At 39.8% G+C, this 19,828-nt stretch overlaps 1 protein-coding gene across 1 annotated transcript in view; it reads right to left on the minus strand.

The window, feature by feature from the left end:
• erlin1 (ER lipid raft associated 1) overlaps nucleotides 1–19,454 on the minus strand; it is a 43,225-nt gene extending 23,771 nt beyond the window's left edge. Inside the window, exons 1-3 of the mRNA XM_084321715.1 lie at nucleotides 19,324–19,454; nucleotides 17,020–17,150; nucleotides 15,139–15,220 (exon numbers count right to left, since the gene is read on the minus strand). Coding sequence (XP_084177841.1) covers nucleotides 15,139–15,220; nucleotides 17,020–17,150; nucleotides 19,324–19,359 — 249 coding nt within the window. The 5' untranslated portion in view covers nucleotides 19,360–19,454. The remainder of the gene's footprint in view (nucleotides 1–15,138; nucleotides 15,221–17,019; nucleotides 17,151–19,323) is intronic.
• Nucleotides 19,455–19,828: the final 374 nt, after the last annotated feature.

The following is a 19,828-nucleotide window of genomic DNA, read 5'->3' on the forward strand; positions in this document are numbered from 1 at the left end:
TGGACTGATGATTGTGCCAGCCTGTTTCTGCACATTGTGTATGGAAGCGTGTGCTCTTTGATGTTCACACGGCCACATAGTACAGTAGCCTCAAGGTAGGGCTGGGCGATATGGAAAAAAAGCATATCGCGATAACGATATGATAATTTTATTTTATTTCTCGATATCGATAATTATCGAATTGTTATAAGTATAAAATTTTTTATTTTTTTTTTTAACAACAGATTTGTTTATTTTGCAGCAATTCTTTGTCATTGCCGCCATCTTTAGCGTTACATCCCCTCACACTCCAATTCTCAGGCTGCAGCTGGTTTAAAAGCTAAAGTAAACCGGCTTCTCTGCTGGCTGTGGCTCCAGAGGAGTTGAATAGTTCTGGCTCTGCTAGTTTATTTTCGATCTTTTGGCGCTTTTTTGGTGGACAAACCACCGCACATGTGCACTGTGACTCGTGACTGGAGTCTAGTTCTGCTAGCACACATAGCCTACTGTGTACAGACGGTTTCAAAATGTATTTTAAATTAGAAAGCAAACAAAATAAATGGACAAGAGAAAAAGAAATCTGAATTTGGTCAGTATTGTCATTTGGACAAGCAAAGCCATTACTTTAAGTTGCAGGCAAGAAAGACAAGTCTGTCCACTGTCTCTGGTTTTAAAACTGCCCTGTTGCAGGTAAAAAAAAAAAAAAAGACGATTTTTTTATTTTTTTTTTATTTCGATATTCGATATAGATTAAAATATATCGCGATATTTATCGTTATATCGCCCAGCCCTACCTCAAGGTTTGTCTATCTTGGTTGAGTTGCCTTATATGTATGTCTTGTTTGTCCTCCCCTACCTTTTCCCCTGTGCACCATGGAGGAGGTTTAAATCCCTACCTCCATTAAATATATAATTTACTATTTGGAAAACGTCTTGTGTTGCGTCTTCTTTTACCTCTACCTGGGACCTTGATTTGAACGTATTTACTGAGAGAGGCTGCTTTTGCTCATGTGCCGCCCTCCAGTTGTTATTATTAGACCTTCGTACATGACAAATCATCTTCCCTTTATTCATTTGCTTAGATTTTTTTGTACACTTGATCTCAAGAAGGTGCTGAATGAGCAGAAGAACCTCAATGTTTTCATGGTGTTATTCACTGGCACAGATGCGAAATAAAAATCATAATTTATATTCTCCTTCTTTATTACAATTTACTAGGGATGGGTATCGTTAGGATTTTATCGATACTACTACGCTCATCGATACTGCTTAACGGTTCGGTACTTTCTCGATACTATAAAAAATAATTAAGAACAGAATCGACATTGCTTTATTATTCTTTTATATAACTATTACTGCACATGGCTACTTTTTTATCAATCAATACAAGCAGTCAGATAAATTAACTATTTTGAGACTTTCTATTTTATTTAGAAAGTTCTTAAATCAGAATGTCCCACCCAATACCCAGCTGTTAACCCATTCATTGCCGGAGCTTATATCCATCCTTGTAGCCTCTCTGCCAGCTCTATTTGTCTATGGAGATGTTCACCTTCTTTGCAGGGCTATAACTTTTTAAATTGTATAGCTAAATTGACATTACTATGGCCCATTCAACATCAATTATCTATCGTTCTGCAGTATTTCATAGAACGTGAGTTATAGCCATAAATGCATATATTAGATCATCAAATGCAGTTTGATACCCATCGACGCCAGATTAAAAATTTCAACTGTACACGGTCCTAGACGTTATGACTCTTCATCTGTGGTTGACCGGGGGGGGGGGGGGGGGGGGTCGTTTATAATTCAATGACCGACGTTAAATCATTTATGTAGTATGGGTGATATATAGATCAGAGCAGTTTGTATCGAAAATGGTAAAGAAAAACACTGAAACTCACCCCAGTCTCCTCTTACCGTTGGGTGATGAGCGTGGAGCAAAAAGATCGCCATTATAGGATGTTGATCTAGGTGATCCAGTTCCGGTTTGTATAATACTAATACACGTCCAATCATGTTGTTTATTGAGTTATGACAACGGATCGATATGCACGGTGTCTGGATAGAGTCCCGCAAGCGATAGCGAGTGGCCGGACAGAATAGGGGACGGACTAAGCACTTCCGGTGACTTCCGGTTTTGGCAACTCGCCGATCGGCCACCAGGTGGCGGTATTGAAGCGTTGGAGAGTTGAGCGGAGTCCTACAACACCAGCAAAGACGCCGTGGGTGAAATGTGAATACCATGACGAAAATATGAAATATTGATCTCAAAGACGTCATTGGCAGATTACACATGGCGGAGAATGACGTCTTAACACGTCATCAGCGGAGAAAGGGTTAAAAACGGTTCAATACTCCATGTTATTAGTAGAGGCTGTGTCTTGGTGCGCTCCGGGTTGCGTTTACGGTTTGCGTTTTGAGCGTGTAAGCTTGTTGTAGGCGATGATGTCACGCTCTAACGTCAACACAGGAAGAGTTTTAACACACGGTGGTGGAAACTGGATGCTGATATAAAGAAACAAATAACCAATAAATATTAAGTTATATTTGAACCTCTGTTGTCAAGCCGTGTCAATATAACGCACCCCCTTTTCTCACGAATGGAACTGGTGTCGTGGAGTCCACTTTGAGCGTTTTCCAGGGTTAGCGGCTAACGCCAGTTAGCTTAACCTATGTATTACTAGTTAGCAGCTAACATTGCTCACATCAATTATATTGCATGTCATTGATCTACCGGTCGATCACGGCCGACTGGTTGGGCACCACTGGTCTATAGAAATAAATGCATTCGAACAAGAAACCAAGAAAATGTATAGTAGACATAGCAATGGCAAAAGAAGTTGAGTGCGAATAATAATGGCTCGCTGCGGCTCGCTTCTCGTGCAGAGACAGAGAGAGGAGAGATAGTTCGCAACGTTTAAATTCCTCGAAAAAAAAACTCATAGTAATAATAATTTCTAGAGTATAGATAACGTCGGAGCTTATCAATACTCAGTTTTTTTCTAATTTAGTACCGGTTCCCGTTTAGAACCGGGGTCCGGGGGGCATCCCTACAATTTACTCAAGCCTAGTAACAGTAATATTTCTGACACTGGGAATACATACCCCCAAGGTCCCTAGATACCAGGGACATGCAAATTTACCTTGTAGAAGTGGAGCAATCTTCCATTTACTTAGGCATGTACCTTTAGGCAAGTTCTGAAAATGGGGCTATAGCTCAACACTTTCGCGGCCAACCACGTATATATACACGTTATTGGGCACCAGCGGTTAACGGCCAAAATCGTTTCCCCCTTTTTTTTTATTTTAATATCCTATTCAATGTCAGGGACCTGTATGTTGCCGTTTAAAGCAATAGCGTCCAGCTGCAGCTCCGGAGAATCCTCTCACGGGGCGCTGTGGCAGCCACAGAGAGCGCGCGCGCCGATTGGTGGAAAGTACGGACGTTTCTTTACCTTAGCCAACGTTACGTTTGGCGTAAACCCACATTACGTCTGGCGTAGGGCTGGGCGATTAATCGATATCGATTAATTCGAATGAATGATTTAGGACGATTTAGAAAAATTTAAATCGATTTTCAATTTTTTTTTTAAATAATTACAATTTCTTCAAGTCACCTTTTATTTTTACAAAGTGATGTTTGGTGAAAGTTAGATTTGCACTTTATTAATCCCAATAGGGAAATTCATTCTTGTTTGATGATCAAGACTATTGGTGAAGTTTGGTGAAAAAGCAAGTTATTGCACTATTAATCCCAAAAGGGACATTAATTTTTGTTTGATCAAGAGTAACCTTTTATATTATACATTTATTTATTTTTAAGTGAAGATTGGTGAAAGTTAGGTTTGCACTTCCCAATCCCAATAGGGACATTCATCTTAGTTTGGTAATTTTTTTGTGTCAAATAAAAACAAAGGTTATTTGAATGATTTCCTTGGCGTTTCTAGTTTTCAAGGGGGAAAAAATAGATTAAATCCGATTTAAAAAATAATTATCTGGGATTTAATTTTTAGGCCATATCGCGCAGCCCTAGTCTGGCGTAAACAGAAAGTGTCTCTACCGAAAGCAGAATGCAGTTAGTTTCTCTACCTTAGCAAACATGGAGAAACGCAATTACAAGGTAAGCCTTATTAATTTATAAGAGAAGAGAAGATATTCCTTTATTGATCCACTTGGGGAAAATCAGGTATAGCAGCATGGGGGAGGGGGGAGGGGAGGTACAGGTAGTAGAAGACATACAGGTACAGGTCACATAATTATAGTATAGGGGAGAAGTAAAAATAAAAATAGAATAAAAAGGCAGTGTAAACAATATACAATATTATTAACTCTGGACATGTGCATATGAGCAACAAGGTGCGAGATGAGGGTAGGGCTGGGCGATATGGCCTAAATATATCACGATATTTTCTGACCTTTCGGCGATACACGATACGCATCATGATGTTTTTCTTTTTTTCCCCAAACAATTCATTATGAGGCTTACCAAGACAGTATTTGAGTTTGCAAGCTAACATTAAAGACAATAAAATACCCATGCATTTAGCATTTTTATATTATATATTAGATTTAGATTGGATTATTAGATTATATATTGCATATATTTAGCAATGAGATATTATATGAAATATGATGAATTGAAAATGGGGGACCCTGATGTAAACAAGACGAAAGTCTTTCTCTGGTCTGCATCCCCTTAACAATTGTATGTATTGAGCTGTATGTATTGAGCTGTACTGTACCCATTCTGCAATATGTTAATAAAGTTTTAAATCAATCAATCAATAGGATTTTAGCATTTTTATGAAACTACTGTATATTTGTATGTCTCTAAATGTTTTGATGAATTGAAAATGGAGGACCCTTATGTAAAAAAGCCGAAAGTCTTTTTCTGGTCTTCATCCTCCAGTCAGTCCACTGTTGTTGTATTGAGCTGTACTGTACCCATTCTGCAATCGTTAATAACGTTTTCATTCATTCAATCATTCAGCCGGCAACAGAATAATTTTGATTGACAGTCGAGTCTGCCAATTACGTCACACCGCTTGTACCCGCCCTGCTGTTCTTAGCACCAAACGGCAAGCGCTATTCTTTTTTTACATTCCTGAATGCCCTCCATTGATTTTAACGAGAGCAGCTCAGCTCAACGACAACAACAACAGCTCACCGCGGCGGACAAGTGATTACTAGCGCACCGCAGCATGACAACGAGGCATAATGATTTTACTGCAACAAATGTTATAATAAAAGCCTTTCCATACATCTGTCTGATTGAAAACTTTATTAACAGACCGCAGAATGGGCACGCACAACTCGGCACGGACTGAGATATGAACAGTAACGCTTGCTATCTATGTCGTCATCGGACGTTGCTATGTTTGGGTAAATACGCTGATGTGTAACTATATAACGTGTAACTATAGAACGTTAATGCCACAAAACGAATGCCTTTGTTAATCATAAGTACTAACTTTGATGCAGTAGTGTGTGTGTGGGAGCGGCGTTGTTCAAAAGTTTGAACGGGGTGGACCAGATTGACGCGACACAATCCTCTTGGGCAAAACATCACGATATCCACGATACGTTAAAAAAGTGTATCGTTAATGAACTGTACCCGATATTTATATAATATCGTCATATCGCCCAGCCCTAGATGAGGGTATGCATGTCCTCAGTTATTTTGCCCTACAATAAATATAGTTGCAATATATAATCTAATAATACAATAGTCTAAATCTAATGTAATTATCAAGGTTGTGTTTGGAACCCAATATAGAGGGGAAGGAAGCACTGCCTGGCAGGAACCATGACACTAATATATAATCCAAATGCTAAAATATTATAACACATACTTTAATCAAAGATGGAGAAACACAATTAAAAGGTAAGATTTATTATATGACCTTGTATTATTATTATATAATTAGGAAAAAAATATGTGTTGCTAAATTGACAAGTACTCTACTTCAGATTTATGATAACCTTTTAAGAATGTGGACAGTGGAGATTATATATATCTATTATACTATCTATCTATACGAGTCTCAGATCCACCTCCAAAATAACTCTAAACAGCTACTTCCACCGGGCCAATAGGCTACTGACTGAGAGACTCCGTCTGAACCATCATGGTCACGTACAAAATGTCTTGTTAAAGTAATATTGTATAGTATAGGATTATTTTAAGTATATTTGTTGTATTTCAATGTATTGTATTTGTATGTATTAGGGCTGTCAGTTTATCGCGTTAATTAGATTAATTAATTACACAGCAAATAATCGCGTTATGAAAATTAACTCAAAATTAATTACAAAAAAAAGTTTTTTTTATTTTTTTTTTTATATTTTTTTTGTATCATTCATTCCATAAGCATGTAGAATACACATTTACAGATTTTTTTTAATATGGTCCATTTGCATGTTCTTGGTATCTGATTCTAGGGACATCTATGAATCTCAGGGAATGTATTCCCAGTGTCAGAAATACTGTGGGCTAGATCCACAAAGAATGGATTGCACGGTGCAAGTTGCACCCTTACTTACAATTCATTATGAATTGAAAATGGGGGACCCTGATGTAAACAAGACGAAAGTCTTTCTCTGGTCTGCATTCCCTTAACAATTGTGTGTATTGAGCCGTACTGTATTGTACCCATTCTGCAATCTGTTAAACATTTTCATTCAATCAATCAATCTGCGCGGTGATTGATTGAATGAACATTTTATTTTGAGTAAATTGTAATGAACCAAATGAGAATATCAATAATTTTTTTAATCTTTGACTGTGAATAACACCATGCTCAAATTGACCAGACCTGAAAAATCTAAGCAAATTAATAGATGGAAGATGATTAAACAGAAGGTTTTGTAGATACAGTACTGAATTCTGCCATCCGGACACATGCAATTTGAAATATGATTATAGAATATAGAATATGAGGCATAAAATGGTAATGCGATTAAAATGCGATTAATTAGATTAATTAATTACAAATCCTGTAATTAATTAGATAAATTTTTTTAATCGCCTGCCAGCACTAGTATGTATATAATGTATATTATTTATTTAATGTATGTGCACACTACTACGGTTGTACTGCAGCCTCTGCCTGGGTCTGCTTCTAGTGGTAGTCGGGGACGTGATCCCGTACGCGCTCCATCCAAAGAATAGTCTCCACACCTTGAGTTCCGTTATCAGATACCACAGATATCCGATTTATTTAGAAAATAAATGGTTTACATGGGAGAGGTGATCAAAGCGATCCTATTGTTCCTATAATGGTTCAAAGACTATCTAAAGTGGTCAGAAAATTGCACGCTTTCCCCCGTGGCTACACCACCCAGCTGATTCCTATCACCAATTTATGATCTCTGCCGCGCTGTGGCTGGCCCGCCTGACAGGTGATCCACCCACAGTACAAGAGAGTCCATTCAATTGGCTACACAGATAATCATAATATTCCCATAAATCATATCCTTCTATTGGAAATAATAATAATAATGATACTAATAATAATAATAATCTATAACAAAAACACTCATATGGCGGTTGAGGAGCCAAGGAAAACAAGAATATCACGTTTTCGGAATTTATATACATTCTAAAAGCTGCAGTGGCGAATCCTTATGGAAGCCAACGGAAGCCAGGCCTCCCTATCAAAATATGAATTAATATCAAATAAGAAAAAAAAAATATATATATAATTTTTTTTTAATATAGTTTACATTCTTTTTCATCTGTGCATCTGTGTTATATATATATATACCGTATATATATATATATTTTTTTTTAAATGTCTCCCTCTTCTCCTTCTCACTCTCTAACACACTGTCAGACTCACTATGCTCACTGCAGCTAGAGGAGAGGCAGGGGGTAGGTGTCTTTCTCCAGCCTCAACCATGTGATTCATGTATGTAGAGTCCAAAACCGATACTAGCCAATCAGATTCGAGCTGACTGCCACACCTTAAAAGTTTAAAACGGGGCTGTGAGCAGAATAATTAGTCTGGCATCCCCTCTGCACACCTCCCCTCTGCACTCTGAAAATTGTATTAACCCATGACTGCTCCCACGGGCCGAATATTGCCCCGATCCTCGCAAGATTAAATCCACGGGTACCTCTCGGCGTGCCGAAGCTTTTCCTAAATCACTTCCATCATCGAAAACGAGGGGAAAAGGTCGGCTCGTGACCCTGAAAATGTCACGTGATTTTAAAAACGCTGTATTAAGTGAGCCTATTATGGGATCCACGCAAGCTTTCTATCGTGGAAACATCTGGGCGTCCCGCAACTTTTACTCATTCACATGTAGCCCCGAAAATACTTAGAAAAGGAAAGCCGAAAGCGTGGAATAAACTCGCCGAAACGGAAAAGTGTCCCACGGGCGCGCCGTTATTCCGATCCGCGTGAAAATATTCACGGCCATAGCGGAGACTGTGGGACACCTTTTTGCAACCGAATATGCGTCTCGAATTTGCTCCCACGCGGCGCGCAAAATCGTGCAAGTAAAAATCGGACCAAAAATGAACCAATGCTCCAGCAGTATTAATGACCCTGATGTAAACAAGACAAACGTCTTTCTCTGGTCTGCATCCCCTTATACAATTGTGTGTATTGAGCCATACTGTATTGTACCCATTCTGCAATTTGTTAAATAAATAAAAAGAAAGTTTGACTGGCCGCCGAGCCATACTGTAGTGTACATGGTGACTGCTTGACTTAAAAAAATAATAATAATAAAAATATTTAATAATTTCTTTTTAATAAATTTTTTTTGGCTTCCCCTGTTATTTTACCCACGCGACGCCACTGAAAAGCTGTGACAATAAACCTATCTATCTATGTCCCTACCCTTTCTCAACCTCAGTTTGATCTGTGGTGATGAGCGGCCAATTTCTTGTGTGCAACTCTCGTCCTATTATTGTCCCTTATTTGAAGAGATTAATGCACAAGAGCTGTACTGGCCTAACAGAAATTATGTTTGTGCTTTCTTCTAGATAATGCCATTCTACCATAATTTGGCCATGGGACTGGTTCTGCATTGCATTTACATGTTGAAATAACTATCGCTTAGATCAATAACACTTGCGTTACGTAAAAGCTGTAAATAGTTATGTAATGCCATTAGATTTTAAACACATTTTAGCATTACAACCCAATAACTGAACTATGTTTGGATTTGTTACCCAGTGTCTCAAAATACTCAGGATAAGATGTAACACCATTAACCTCTTATCTAGGGACATCTATGGATCTTAGGGAATGTATTCCCAGTGTCAGAAATATAGGCTTGAGTCAATTGTAATGAACCAAAGGAGAATATCTTTTTTTTTTCTTTTTAATGTGGTCATCTTTGACGATGAATAACACCATGCTAAAATTGACCAGACATGGAAAAGCATTCAACACCTGCTTGAGATCACGTGTACAAAAAATCTAAGTAAAAGAATAAAGGGAAGATGATTAAACAGAAGGTTTTGTAGATACAGTACTGAATTCTGCCATCCGGATTCCGGACATATGCAATTTGAAATAGGATTATAGAATATCAGACATTTTTCATCAGATTGCAACGCCGTTTTTTGCTAGACGTTCACAGAAAAGTAGAGAAACGAACTGCGTTCTGTTTTATGGCAATAACGTTAAAAGAAATTCTAAAGCAAATTGATTGAAACCGTATTAACAGATTGCAGAATGGGTACAATACAGTACGGCTGCTAAGAGGATGCAGACCAGAAAGACTTTCGTCTTGTTTACATCGGGGTCCCCTGGCCATTTTCAATTCATCAGGACATTTATGACAATACAGAACTGTGTAGTAAAAAGAGATCATAAAAGATATGTACATCCGAAGGGGAAGAAACTGTACATTGGTAAACATGACGAAAGTATTTTACTGTATTGTACCCATTCTGCAATCTGTTAATAAAATGTTCAATCAATCAATTCCTGGCCGCGACCCTCTCTCCAACCGCACGTCTCAACCGAGCTTGGTCAAGGGGGAGGGGGTAGGCCCAATGTGGAGTGACATCCCCTCTCCGCCAATCAGCGCACGGCGTCCCCTCTCCGCCAATCAGTGCACGGTTCCCTCTCCGCCAATCAGCATGGACTCTCTGTGGCTGCCACAGCGCCCCGTGAGGGGATAGCTCCGGAGCTGCAGCTGGACGCTACTCGTTAAAAGGCATACTGGGACTCCGAAGGTCCAGTACCGGCAAGATCCTGCTAGTAGGCAGTATCGAGAGTGCAGTAAACCCTGTTCCAGACCGGGTGCTACATTTAAACCGCTCCGGACGGACTTTTCTAGTAATGGGTAACCTAGGGCTTCATCCGATCGCATTGAATAGTTTTCGGGACCCCCGATCCATATGTTGTGGTGGGTTATGTTGTGGACCAGATGGACATAGGATGGACCAGATGGCGATCAAATAATTGGAATATTCTTTTTGAGATACCACTAGGGCTGATCCATATTAGTCGATTAGTCGACTAATCTGTCAAAAGGAGCCGTAGTAGATTGGCCAACCTCTTAGTCGAATATATATTTAAAAAAAAGTGTTTATAAATTCTCTTTTTTTGGTCATTCTTTCCAAAAGAAAAGAGGCCTAGAAGCGTGGCTAACGCTAATGGCACGCATACCAGAGGCTAACTGCCTACGAAAACAGGCACTGAAAGAGGATTTCACCCATCTAATGAACACACTAGACAAATATCAAGATGTATCCATCAGTGGACCAATTGCATGCTTTTGCAGAGGAGAAGAAGCCTTCAGTCGACTCCTTCAGACATTAAGCACCCCCACAGCCCAAATGTAATGATACAAATAAAAAATTAAAAATATATATATATTATTTTGTTTAACACTTTGATCGCCATGGTTAAATTCATAATTTACCATCCCTCGCCATCTCTATGTCTATGGAGAAGTTCCCCTTCTTTGCAGGGCTATAACTTTTTAAATTGTATTGCTCAATTGACATTACCATGGCCCATTCAAAGTCCTATATCTATTGTTCAGGGTGTATCAACGTTATACTTTTTCATTCACATATTCATACTAAAATACGGTCTAAAGTATAAGTATGTTTTTATCGTTTTGTGCAGCTTTCTCCAGAACTTGATTTATAGCCCCAAATGCATTATATTGATGATCAAATACAGTTTGGTAGGAATCTGTGCGAGATAAGAAAATTTCAACTGGACGTGGTTCTAGGAGTTACTACGTATGATCTGATGTTGACCGGATGGGCGGGGGGTCGTTTATAATTCCGTGGGCAAAGCTATATCATTCATCTAGTGTGGGTGATATGATCATCAGAGCAGTTAGTAAAGAACACGTTGGAAAATAACGCTGGATCTTACCGTATCTTCCTCGCGCCGCTGGGCGATGTATAAATACCCGATCCATTTCCAGGTTGTATAATAGTATATACGTCCAAATCATGTTTGTCGAGTTATTTGCACCGATCAGTGTTCACTGTGTCAAGATGGAGTCCTGCTAATGATAGCGAGTGCCCGGACGAAATATGGGTGAGCACCACTTCATCCACATGACTTCCTGTTGGGCGATCTGCCGATCGGCCACCAGATGGCGCTCTTGAACAGTTAGGGAGTTGAGTGGAGCTCAGCAGTATATCTCAGGTCCCCGGGGAGAAATATGATTTCGATCACAGATTTTTGAAATATTGACATCAAAGACGTGTTACGGCGTCTTCGGCAGAATGAGCATGGCGGGCAATGACGAGTTTCGGCGTTTCCGGCTATTAAAGTGTTAATATTATATGTATTTTTTTTTGGTCGACCAATAGTCGACTAACGGCAAATTTTGGCCAATCATAGTAGACCATCGAAATCCTTAGTCGGGGACAGCCCTAGATACCACCGACCACAGGTACGGACAATCTGACGTTTCAGCTTGATCGTGCAAGGTTATCATACCCATCCCCCTGATCGGCGTGTGTTGTGGTAATAACAAATGACGTTACTGGCAATCAAATAATCAGAAACGACCCCCCCCTTTCATGCATAACTATGATATAGATTCGATTTGAAAATAGTAGCGTGGGGGAGCTCCAGTAACTCACCGCGTACCTCGGACGCTATTTCGGCGTCGGGGACAACCGTGCGCGTCACGGATCTGGGGTACACGAGTTCGACTCCCGGACTCGCCGTATTTTCTCAGAGTGTCTTTCCCCCGATCTATACCCCATTCAACCTGTTTCTGTCGGTCATACTTGACCAGAAAAAGCGATAAACGCTAAAAGAACCAGCTGACTGGTCAAAGTTTTTAAAAAAAGAAAATAGTAGCGTGACCAGGAACGAAACGCCAATGGTTTTAGTAGAATTCACATTGCGCCCTGTAGCCGGCCTCCCAGGAATTAGCCTGGATCATTCCGAAATTATACTTATATTCACCACAGGTTAACGCGTGAACGTATTCATGAACATTTTTATTATATTTTGCATCTTGAACGGAAGATGGTTACTAGGGGTGGAACGGTACGCATTCGAACCGTACACCGTTCGGTACGACCTCCACGGTTCGGGGCATGTGTGGATTGTTCTGTTATATAACGTTAGCCACGAGCTAGGCTAATGTTACGTTAGCTACGAGCTAACTAACTTTAGCCGTGAGATAACTAACGTTAGCCACAAGCTAACCGTGGAAACGCTCACAGCGAAGTGACTCCACGACACCAGTTCGATTAGTGGAGAAGGGGGGTATATTGACGAAGCTTGACAACAGAGGTTCAAAGATAACGGTTTGTGTTCAATAACGAGCCAGGAGACTAGAGCGTGTGTGTCAACTGCGTCTGTATTGCCAACCCATAACATCCTGGTCCCTGCTGGGACGTACCAACTCCACACACCACTGTGGGGGGGTTTATATTCCCCATTCCCTTGTAACATCTCCTTTTTGTAACAGTTACAACATTCCTTAAGAAACCCCATAAACGTCCTTATTTAAAACCATAATCATCTTTTCTGTGACTTTTACTTTGATAAAAAAGTCTAGTGCTGGTTGAGCATTATGCATACTTTATGTTGGCCGTTGTCTATAATGTGGCCACAAAAATGGAAAGGTTTAATTATTTTGTTTGTTTGCACTAAGTTAATACTTTGACAAATGTTGCCTATTTTTCAGTCAGTTTATTTTACCAAATAAATGAGAAGCATGTTTAAATCAGCAATGCCTCCCCTCTTGCTGTACCAAAATCTCTCCTAGCTCTAACCGTCAAAATAATGTGCCCGATGTCAAATGGCCTCATTCTTTCAGTTTTTGCATGACTACGTCCTTGAGAATAACTGAAAAATTGGATTATTTTTAGGCTATATATCTTATGTTGATGTATGGTATTTTTGGAGGGTTAAATTTTTTTATTAAAAACGACATAAACCGAACCGAAAACCGTAAACCTAAAACAGTGATACGAACCGAACCGTCAATTTTGTGAACCGTTCCACCCCTAATAGTTACTGTCAAATTACCATGGTATTGTATCCATAGCTATAATAAAATATAGATTTAGCTCTACAAACAAGGTGACGCACAGTGAAACTATGTAATGGAAAGCTGGCCCAGCTATAGCTAGATGGGGAAATCGAATGGCCACAAATGTGTTAACAGGTTAACAAATATACTATGATAAATATACTAGTTCTGAACAGTGGCTCTCTATACCCGTTATGGTTTTGGGGGATGGGCAGAAGGTACATTTTTATTTTTATTTTTTTCTCATTTCACTGCAGTGGTAGGATTGTACAGATCGGTACCTGCACTGATCTGTACAAGGTGAGAGATGATGGTACCTGCACTGATCTGTACAAGGTGAGAGATGATGGTACCTGCACTGATCTGTACAAGGTGAGAGATGATGGTACCTGCACTGATCTGTACAAGGTGAGAGATGATGGTACCTGCACTGATCTGTATAAGGTGAGAGATGATGGTACCTGCACTGATCTGTACAAGGTGAGAGATGATGGTAAGTGCACTGATATGTACAAGGTGAGAGATGATTGTACCTGCACTGATCTGTACAAGGCGAGAGGTGATGGTACTAGGGCTGACCTTCGAAGCATTTTTTTGGCAATCGAAGCTTCGGGGCCGAGCTTCGATTTTAATTCGAAGCTTCGGGAAAATTTTTAGCTTTTTTTTAATATATATTTTTTTTCTATCGTATGTTGTGAGACTTGTACAGCACTTGGTAAACTTTGTTGTTTTTAAATGTGCTCTATAAATAAAGTGGATTGAATTAATTAAGTAGCCCCTTTTGTGACTGACGCAGCCAACAAGGTTTCACTCGGCTGTGTGATTTAATTCAAGGTGGATCGCTGTTGTCGTTTGAACTTCAGATTTCATGGGAACTACCAATCCCCCAAATCAAGAATGTTTAAGATGAATGAAGTAAGATGAATGAAGTAAGATTTTGATTATTTGAAATATGGCCTGTGTAGACTAAACTATGCACAGAATTATGTCAGTCTACAAGGTCCGGATTCTACATGGTCCGGCAATGTAGACCTTGTAGACTCCAGACCAATTATCAGTGAATGTTCATGCATTTTTATGGGCTACTTCCACAAAAAAACAAAGAACTCACGAAAACATCTCAGTAGCACCTTATCTAAATGTTCTATTTCATATATGGAGATTCATATTTATTTATGTATTGCATGCATTTCTACATTTTATTTCCTATTTTGTTTATTCATCCCAGTATCTTTCTTTCTTATGTGTGGAATTCTACAAGGCATGTAGGTGTATATGTGTTTGAGGATGATATCCTTCAAACAGGCAATAGTGATGATATAATTTGGGCAGTGCTGAGCTGGGTTACTTTCCTCCAGTGTATTTGTCCCCCGGCCCCACCCAATGGCCCCATGCACACACAAATTGAAGTAAAAAAAAAAAAAAATTGAAAAAAAAGATTATTATTATTAGTTATTTTTTTTAAACTTTTTTTTTATGTTCGAAGCTTGTGCCATTGAACAAAGCTTCAAAGTATTTAAGACAGCCCTAGATGGTACCTGCACTGATCTGTACATGGTGATGGTACCTGCACTGATCTGTACAAGGTGAGAGATGACGGTACCTGCACTGATCTGTACAAGGTGATGGTACCTGCACTGATCTGTACAAGGTGAGAGGTGATGGTACCTGCACTGATCTGAATGTGGTGATGAAGGGCAGCATGATGTGGTATCCTGGACCGTTGGGACCCGTTAACAACGCTCCTCCTCTGAAACACATACATACCGATTACTTAGTCTGAATTACAAGTAGAAAACTGTGATGCTGGGAGGGAAAAGTGGTACTGGTAGTCTACTATGTTGTAATTCAAATACATTTGTTAGCGATTAGAGTTAAAAGGTGCAATTGTATTTTTGTTTTCCATTATCATCAAAGAAAAAACAAAACCTACAATGCATTTATTCTACTGTCAATACTCTTCCTATCTCCTAACCTGCCTCTCAACCAGGAACCCATACGTTCCCATACTGATGACACCCAATTATACCTACCTATTAAGCCGAATGATTCCTCCCAAACTACAAAATATCGAGGCTTGCCTGCTTGCCATTAAAAATTGGATGTCGCAAAATGTTCTGCTCCTTAAACACAGATAAAAGGGAGATGCTAGTTGTTGGCCCCCCAAATCAGAGAAGCCGGTTTGAGGACATCTCTCAAATTTGATACCCATCATGCGTCTGAGCTACACCATAAAAAACCTTGGGAGTCATTTTTTATTCCTCCCTCTCATTTAATGCACATAAGAAATGTCAGGTTTCTATGCCCATCTGATGTTTCTTCTTGACCAGTAAAGCCCATGGGGCTATTTTGGGCTATACAAATACATTTGATTTGATTTAGTCCCAGAGTATATTATGCATTACACGAGAGTAGAGGTGGGAATCACCAGTTTCATCACGATACGATATAGATTCTTTGGACAACGATACAATATTTGCCAATATCACAAAGTCTGCCACGATACGATTCGATTCAGGCCTGCGATCGATATGAGACGATATTATATGCACATTTAACACAATCAGTAACATTTAAATCAACTAAAAAAAGGCAACGGAAATATGAAAAGTGCTATACAAATAAAGTTATTATTATTATTATTATCATTTAGATATATTGAGCTTTAAACTTTAAGTAAAATGTTTTGGAACTCACAACCTAAAACGCCTTCCTCTTCCAAACCGTTCCTACAATTGTTTTATGTTGGATGATGATCATGAATACATTTATTATGTATTGTATTTTTTATGTTTAAATATCAACATTATCTGTCCACCCTCACCCTCAGTACATTTACTATCAATATAATATACTCTGACTTCATCTGATCTTTCCAAACGCGCACACAGAAAGGGAGAATGCCTGCCCCGCCCCCCCCTTTCCCCACTCTGCTGTTCTCTCCGTCTATGGCTCTGATCAGAGTTTAGCTTACACTAACATAACATTAATTTCGGTCTTTAACTCGACGTGGGCATGACGGAATAGCGAGGATTGCAAAGCATGTTAGATGCATTTGACCAGTTGCGGAATAAAACAGCAGGGACTTGTTTTGGGTCGCAAAATAGGCACACTATGTAGCCTTGCTCTGTTGTAATGTCCACGTTTCAGACGCTACTGCCGTGCTGTAGAGCGGATACGACTCTCCGCAGGATTTTCAAAATAAGAGTATCGCAATATCGATCTTTTTACATTGCATCGATCCTATTGGATCATTGATAATAGATTGATATATCGATCTGGATCGATGTATCGTCTCACCCCTACACGAGAGTCCGGGGAAAAGGTACAATGCCCAGTCACAAATTATGACTTTTAACCCTTTATAATTGACTATGACATCTGGATATGAGCTATAATCTGGTGTTGGCTAAATGGACCATACTTGTAAGTAAGAGAAATGCATTGTAGGTTTGGGGTGTTTTCATACGCTATGTTGACAATAAAAAGAAATAGCTTTATGACACTGGTCTGGTCTTATCCTCCAAGAGTCAGTGTAGTCATGGCTACCTATAGTAAACAGCAAGGTGTCCTTCGTCTATCTTGTGAACGGAGGAGTGTAGTAGCATGGCCATCACTCCCATGACTGATGCAACTATTGCCCCCACATGCGCCATCGTCACCCTCTCCTGTACACCCACCTGCAGTTGGACAAAAAGATGCAGGCATAAACAAGTGAGGCTGCATAGTTACACAGATTAAAGATCCCCATCACATGTATTTCAATACTTCTTTTTCCACCTAAATGGTCAAATTTTGTTTTCACTCCAACACAACACTACTTACAACAATCTTGTTATAACGAACAGATTAGCTGGAAAAAACAATTGTTTTCAGTTTTCACAATCAATAGATGATCACTAGATGTAGCAACTTATAATACGAGTTTCACGTTAGCATTTCCTGGATGACAGTGGGCAAGAGCGACCATGATACTAGGTTTGCAGGATTAGTTGCATCACACTGGTTTTAAGGTAGTACAGAGAAGCCCTTCCCACCCAGTGGAAGACTGTGAAAAGGGTGCTCTCTAGTGACATGTTCTGCAAAAATAACAATCTGTATAGTCAAAGCCATGTCTCCAATAAGAGTTAAATGTAGAAAAAAAAACTAGTTGAGTGGAGGAGCCATTTGATAAGGATAGTTCTAATTTTTGGAACCCTTGCCTTATTTGCTACTTTAAAATGATGCTGTTGATCAGTCCTTTCTCAGCTCAATTCATGCTGTTCCTCATACAAGCCAACTGGTTTGCCAGAAACGAATGCAAAAGCAATGTCTGTACAAGCTGACTGAAGTTAACTGAAATGATCCCATTGACTTTGCTTTGGCTTGTGGCTATCTATTGTGGCTACTAGCATGGATTGTGCCAAGAAAGGACTCTACCAATCCACAACATCAGTAAGTAGGAAATGGGGCTAGGGTTCTAAAAACCACAACTACTGTATCCCTTTAGGTCTACACTAGCTGTTCTGATAAACCTATCCCATAACATTATCCATGTGTTGTAGGTGCAGTATAATACAGAGGCTACATATTACATCATACCATATGGCTTGCTATGATTCAGTGAGTGATTATTCACTTATCCTTGCTAGATATAGGTCAGTGCATTCACATGGTCAGCTAACTAATGTTATTAAACCATATCGCCCTGCCTGCATGAAACCAACTTTTTAGCCTATAGTTAGTATATATATATATATAGTGGATGATTAATTTAGACTCTTTAATTCGTAATTAAGTCATTAGTTTTTAAGAATAGAAAAGACTGATCAATCAAACACAGGTTGGTTAACGCTACTTATCTATGTAGAGGTAACACTAAAGTTACCCAATACAAGCCCCAGATACAATTTACCAGTGCCTGGCTGGTGGCTAGCCAGGGTTAATTCGAAGTCTGTAAGGTGATTATATGTAATTGGATTTGTTTGGCTCCATCTAGTTGATCGCATACAGCCAATTTGTATTCGAGGCTGCTGGGCCAATATAGCCTCTGGCTCAAGCAAATTCACAAAAACCACCCATAATAACCCAGATAACGTCACCAACACTGTACATGTAGCAGTACTGTCTATCTGTATGTCATATATGTCCCGATGAATTGAAAACGGGGGACCCTGATGTAAACGAGACGAAAGTCTCTCTCTGGTCTGCATCCCCTTAACAATTGTGTGTATTTGAGCTGTACTGTACCCATTCTGCAATCTGTTAATAAAGTTTTCAATCAATCAAACACCTGGTGACTTGGCTAGAATGTGCTAACTGTCCTGGGGCCGTGTATAGCATGCGTCTCTGTTTGACATTAACGTCGGCCTGTAATACTTGGCCTGTAGTGACACCGAGCAATGTTGTAGCTATAATGCTCGCTGTTCTAACTACGTGGTTTATCGTTACAATGCAGCAGCAGAGAAGAGACGCCACTTACAGCGACGTTAGCTGGGTTAGTTAGCATGTAGCTACAGGCAGCCTAGTAGCGTTATAGCCACCCTGCTCCCTCTCCACACAACGTGGAAACACGCATCTTCTCAACGATAATGACAAAGTCAGCCAGTTCATTATTAAAGCTACCCGAGCACATTGTGATAATAATAACGTTAGCTAGAGCACACACGCTTCTGTGACATTGGCCGAGGAGCTAGCATGTACTGGTTAGCGAGAGGAAGCCAGTTAGTCAGTTTCTACAACGTTAGCGTAGCTCGACATGTCATGGTTATCCATCCATCTGCCCACACTTGACTAAATTAGCTCGCGTTGACGTTAGTTAAGCGACGTGGTGGCTTGCAATATTAAATATTGTAATATTAATCACACATTTACCCGTGTATGAACAACAGTCGCCTCTTCGCTTATCATTCGGTCCTTCAGTTGAGTCACAACGACCCATCCCCCTCACACTCGCACAGCAGCACCACGGTCTTGCTTTCACTTGGTAACAACGTGCACAGCAGCAGCACGGCGGTTTTGTTGCATCATTCCCACAATCACGAGGCTAGTTCCCATCAACGCAGAGGACGAGGCGCGTTCACGATTACGTTACCTGATTGATTGATTGTATTAACAGATTGCAGAATGGGTACAATACAATACAGCTCAATACACACACTTGTTAAGGGGATGCAGACCAGAGAAAGACTTTCGTCTTGTTTACATCGGGGTCCCCCATTTTCAATAGTGACATTTATCACAATTTTGTTAACAGAACTCACTTCAAGGCGGTAATAATGTGGTCAAGAGGCATGGTTTCTACCTTGTGCCTGAACTGGCGTGGCTTCTTTTATGGCAGTACAACAACACTCTTCTCTCTTTGAGAGACGTTGGAGGA

Source organism: Notolepis coatsorum (assembly GCF_963971535.1).
Source record: "Notolepis coatsorum genome assembly, chromosome: 9".
NCBI classification, from domain to species: Eukaryota; Metazoa; Chordata; class Actinopteri; order Aulopiformes; family Paralepididae; genus Notolepis; species Notolepis coatsorum.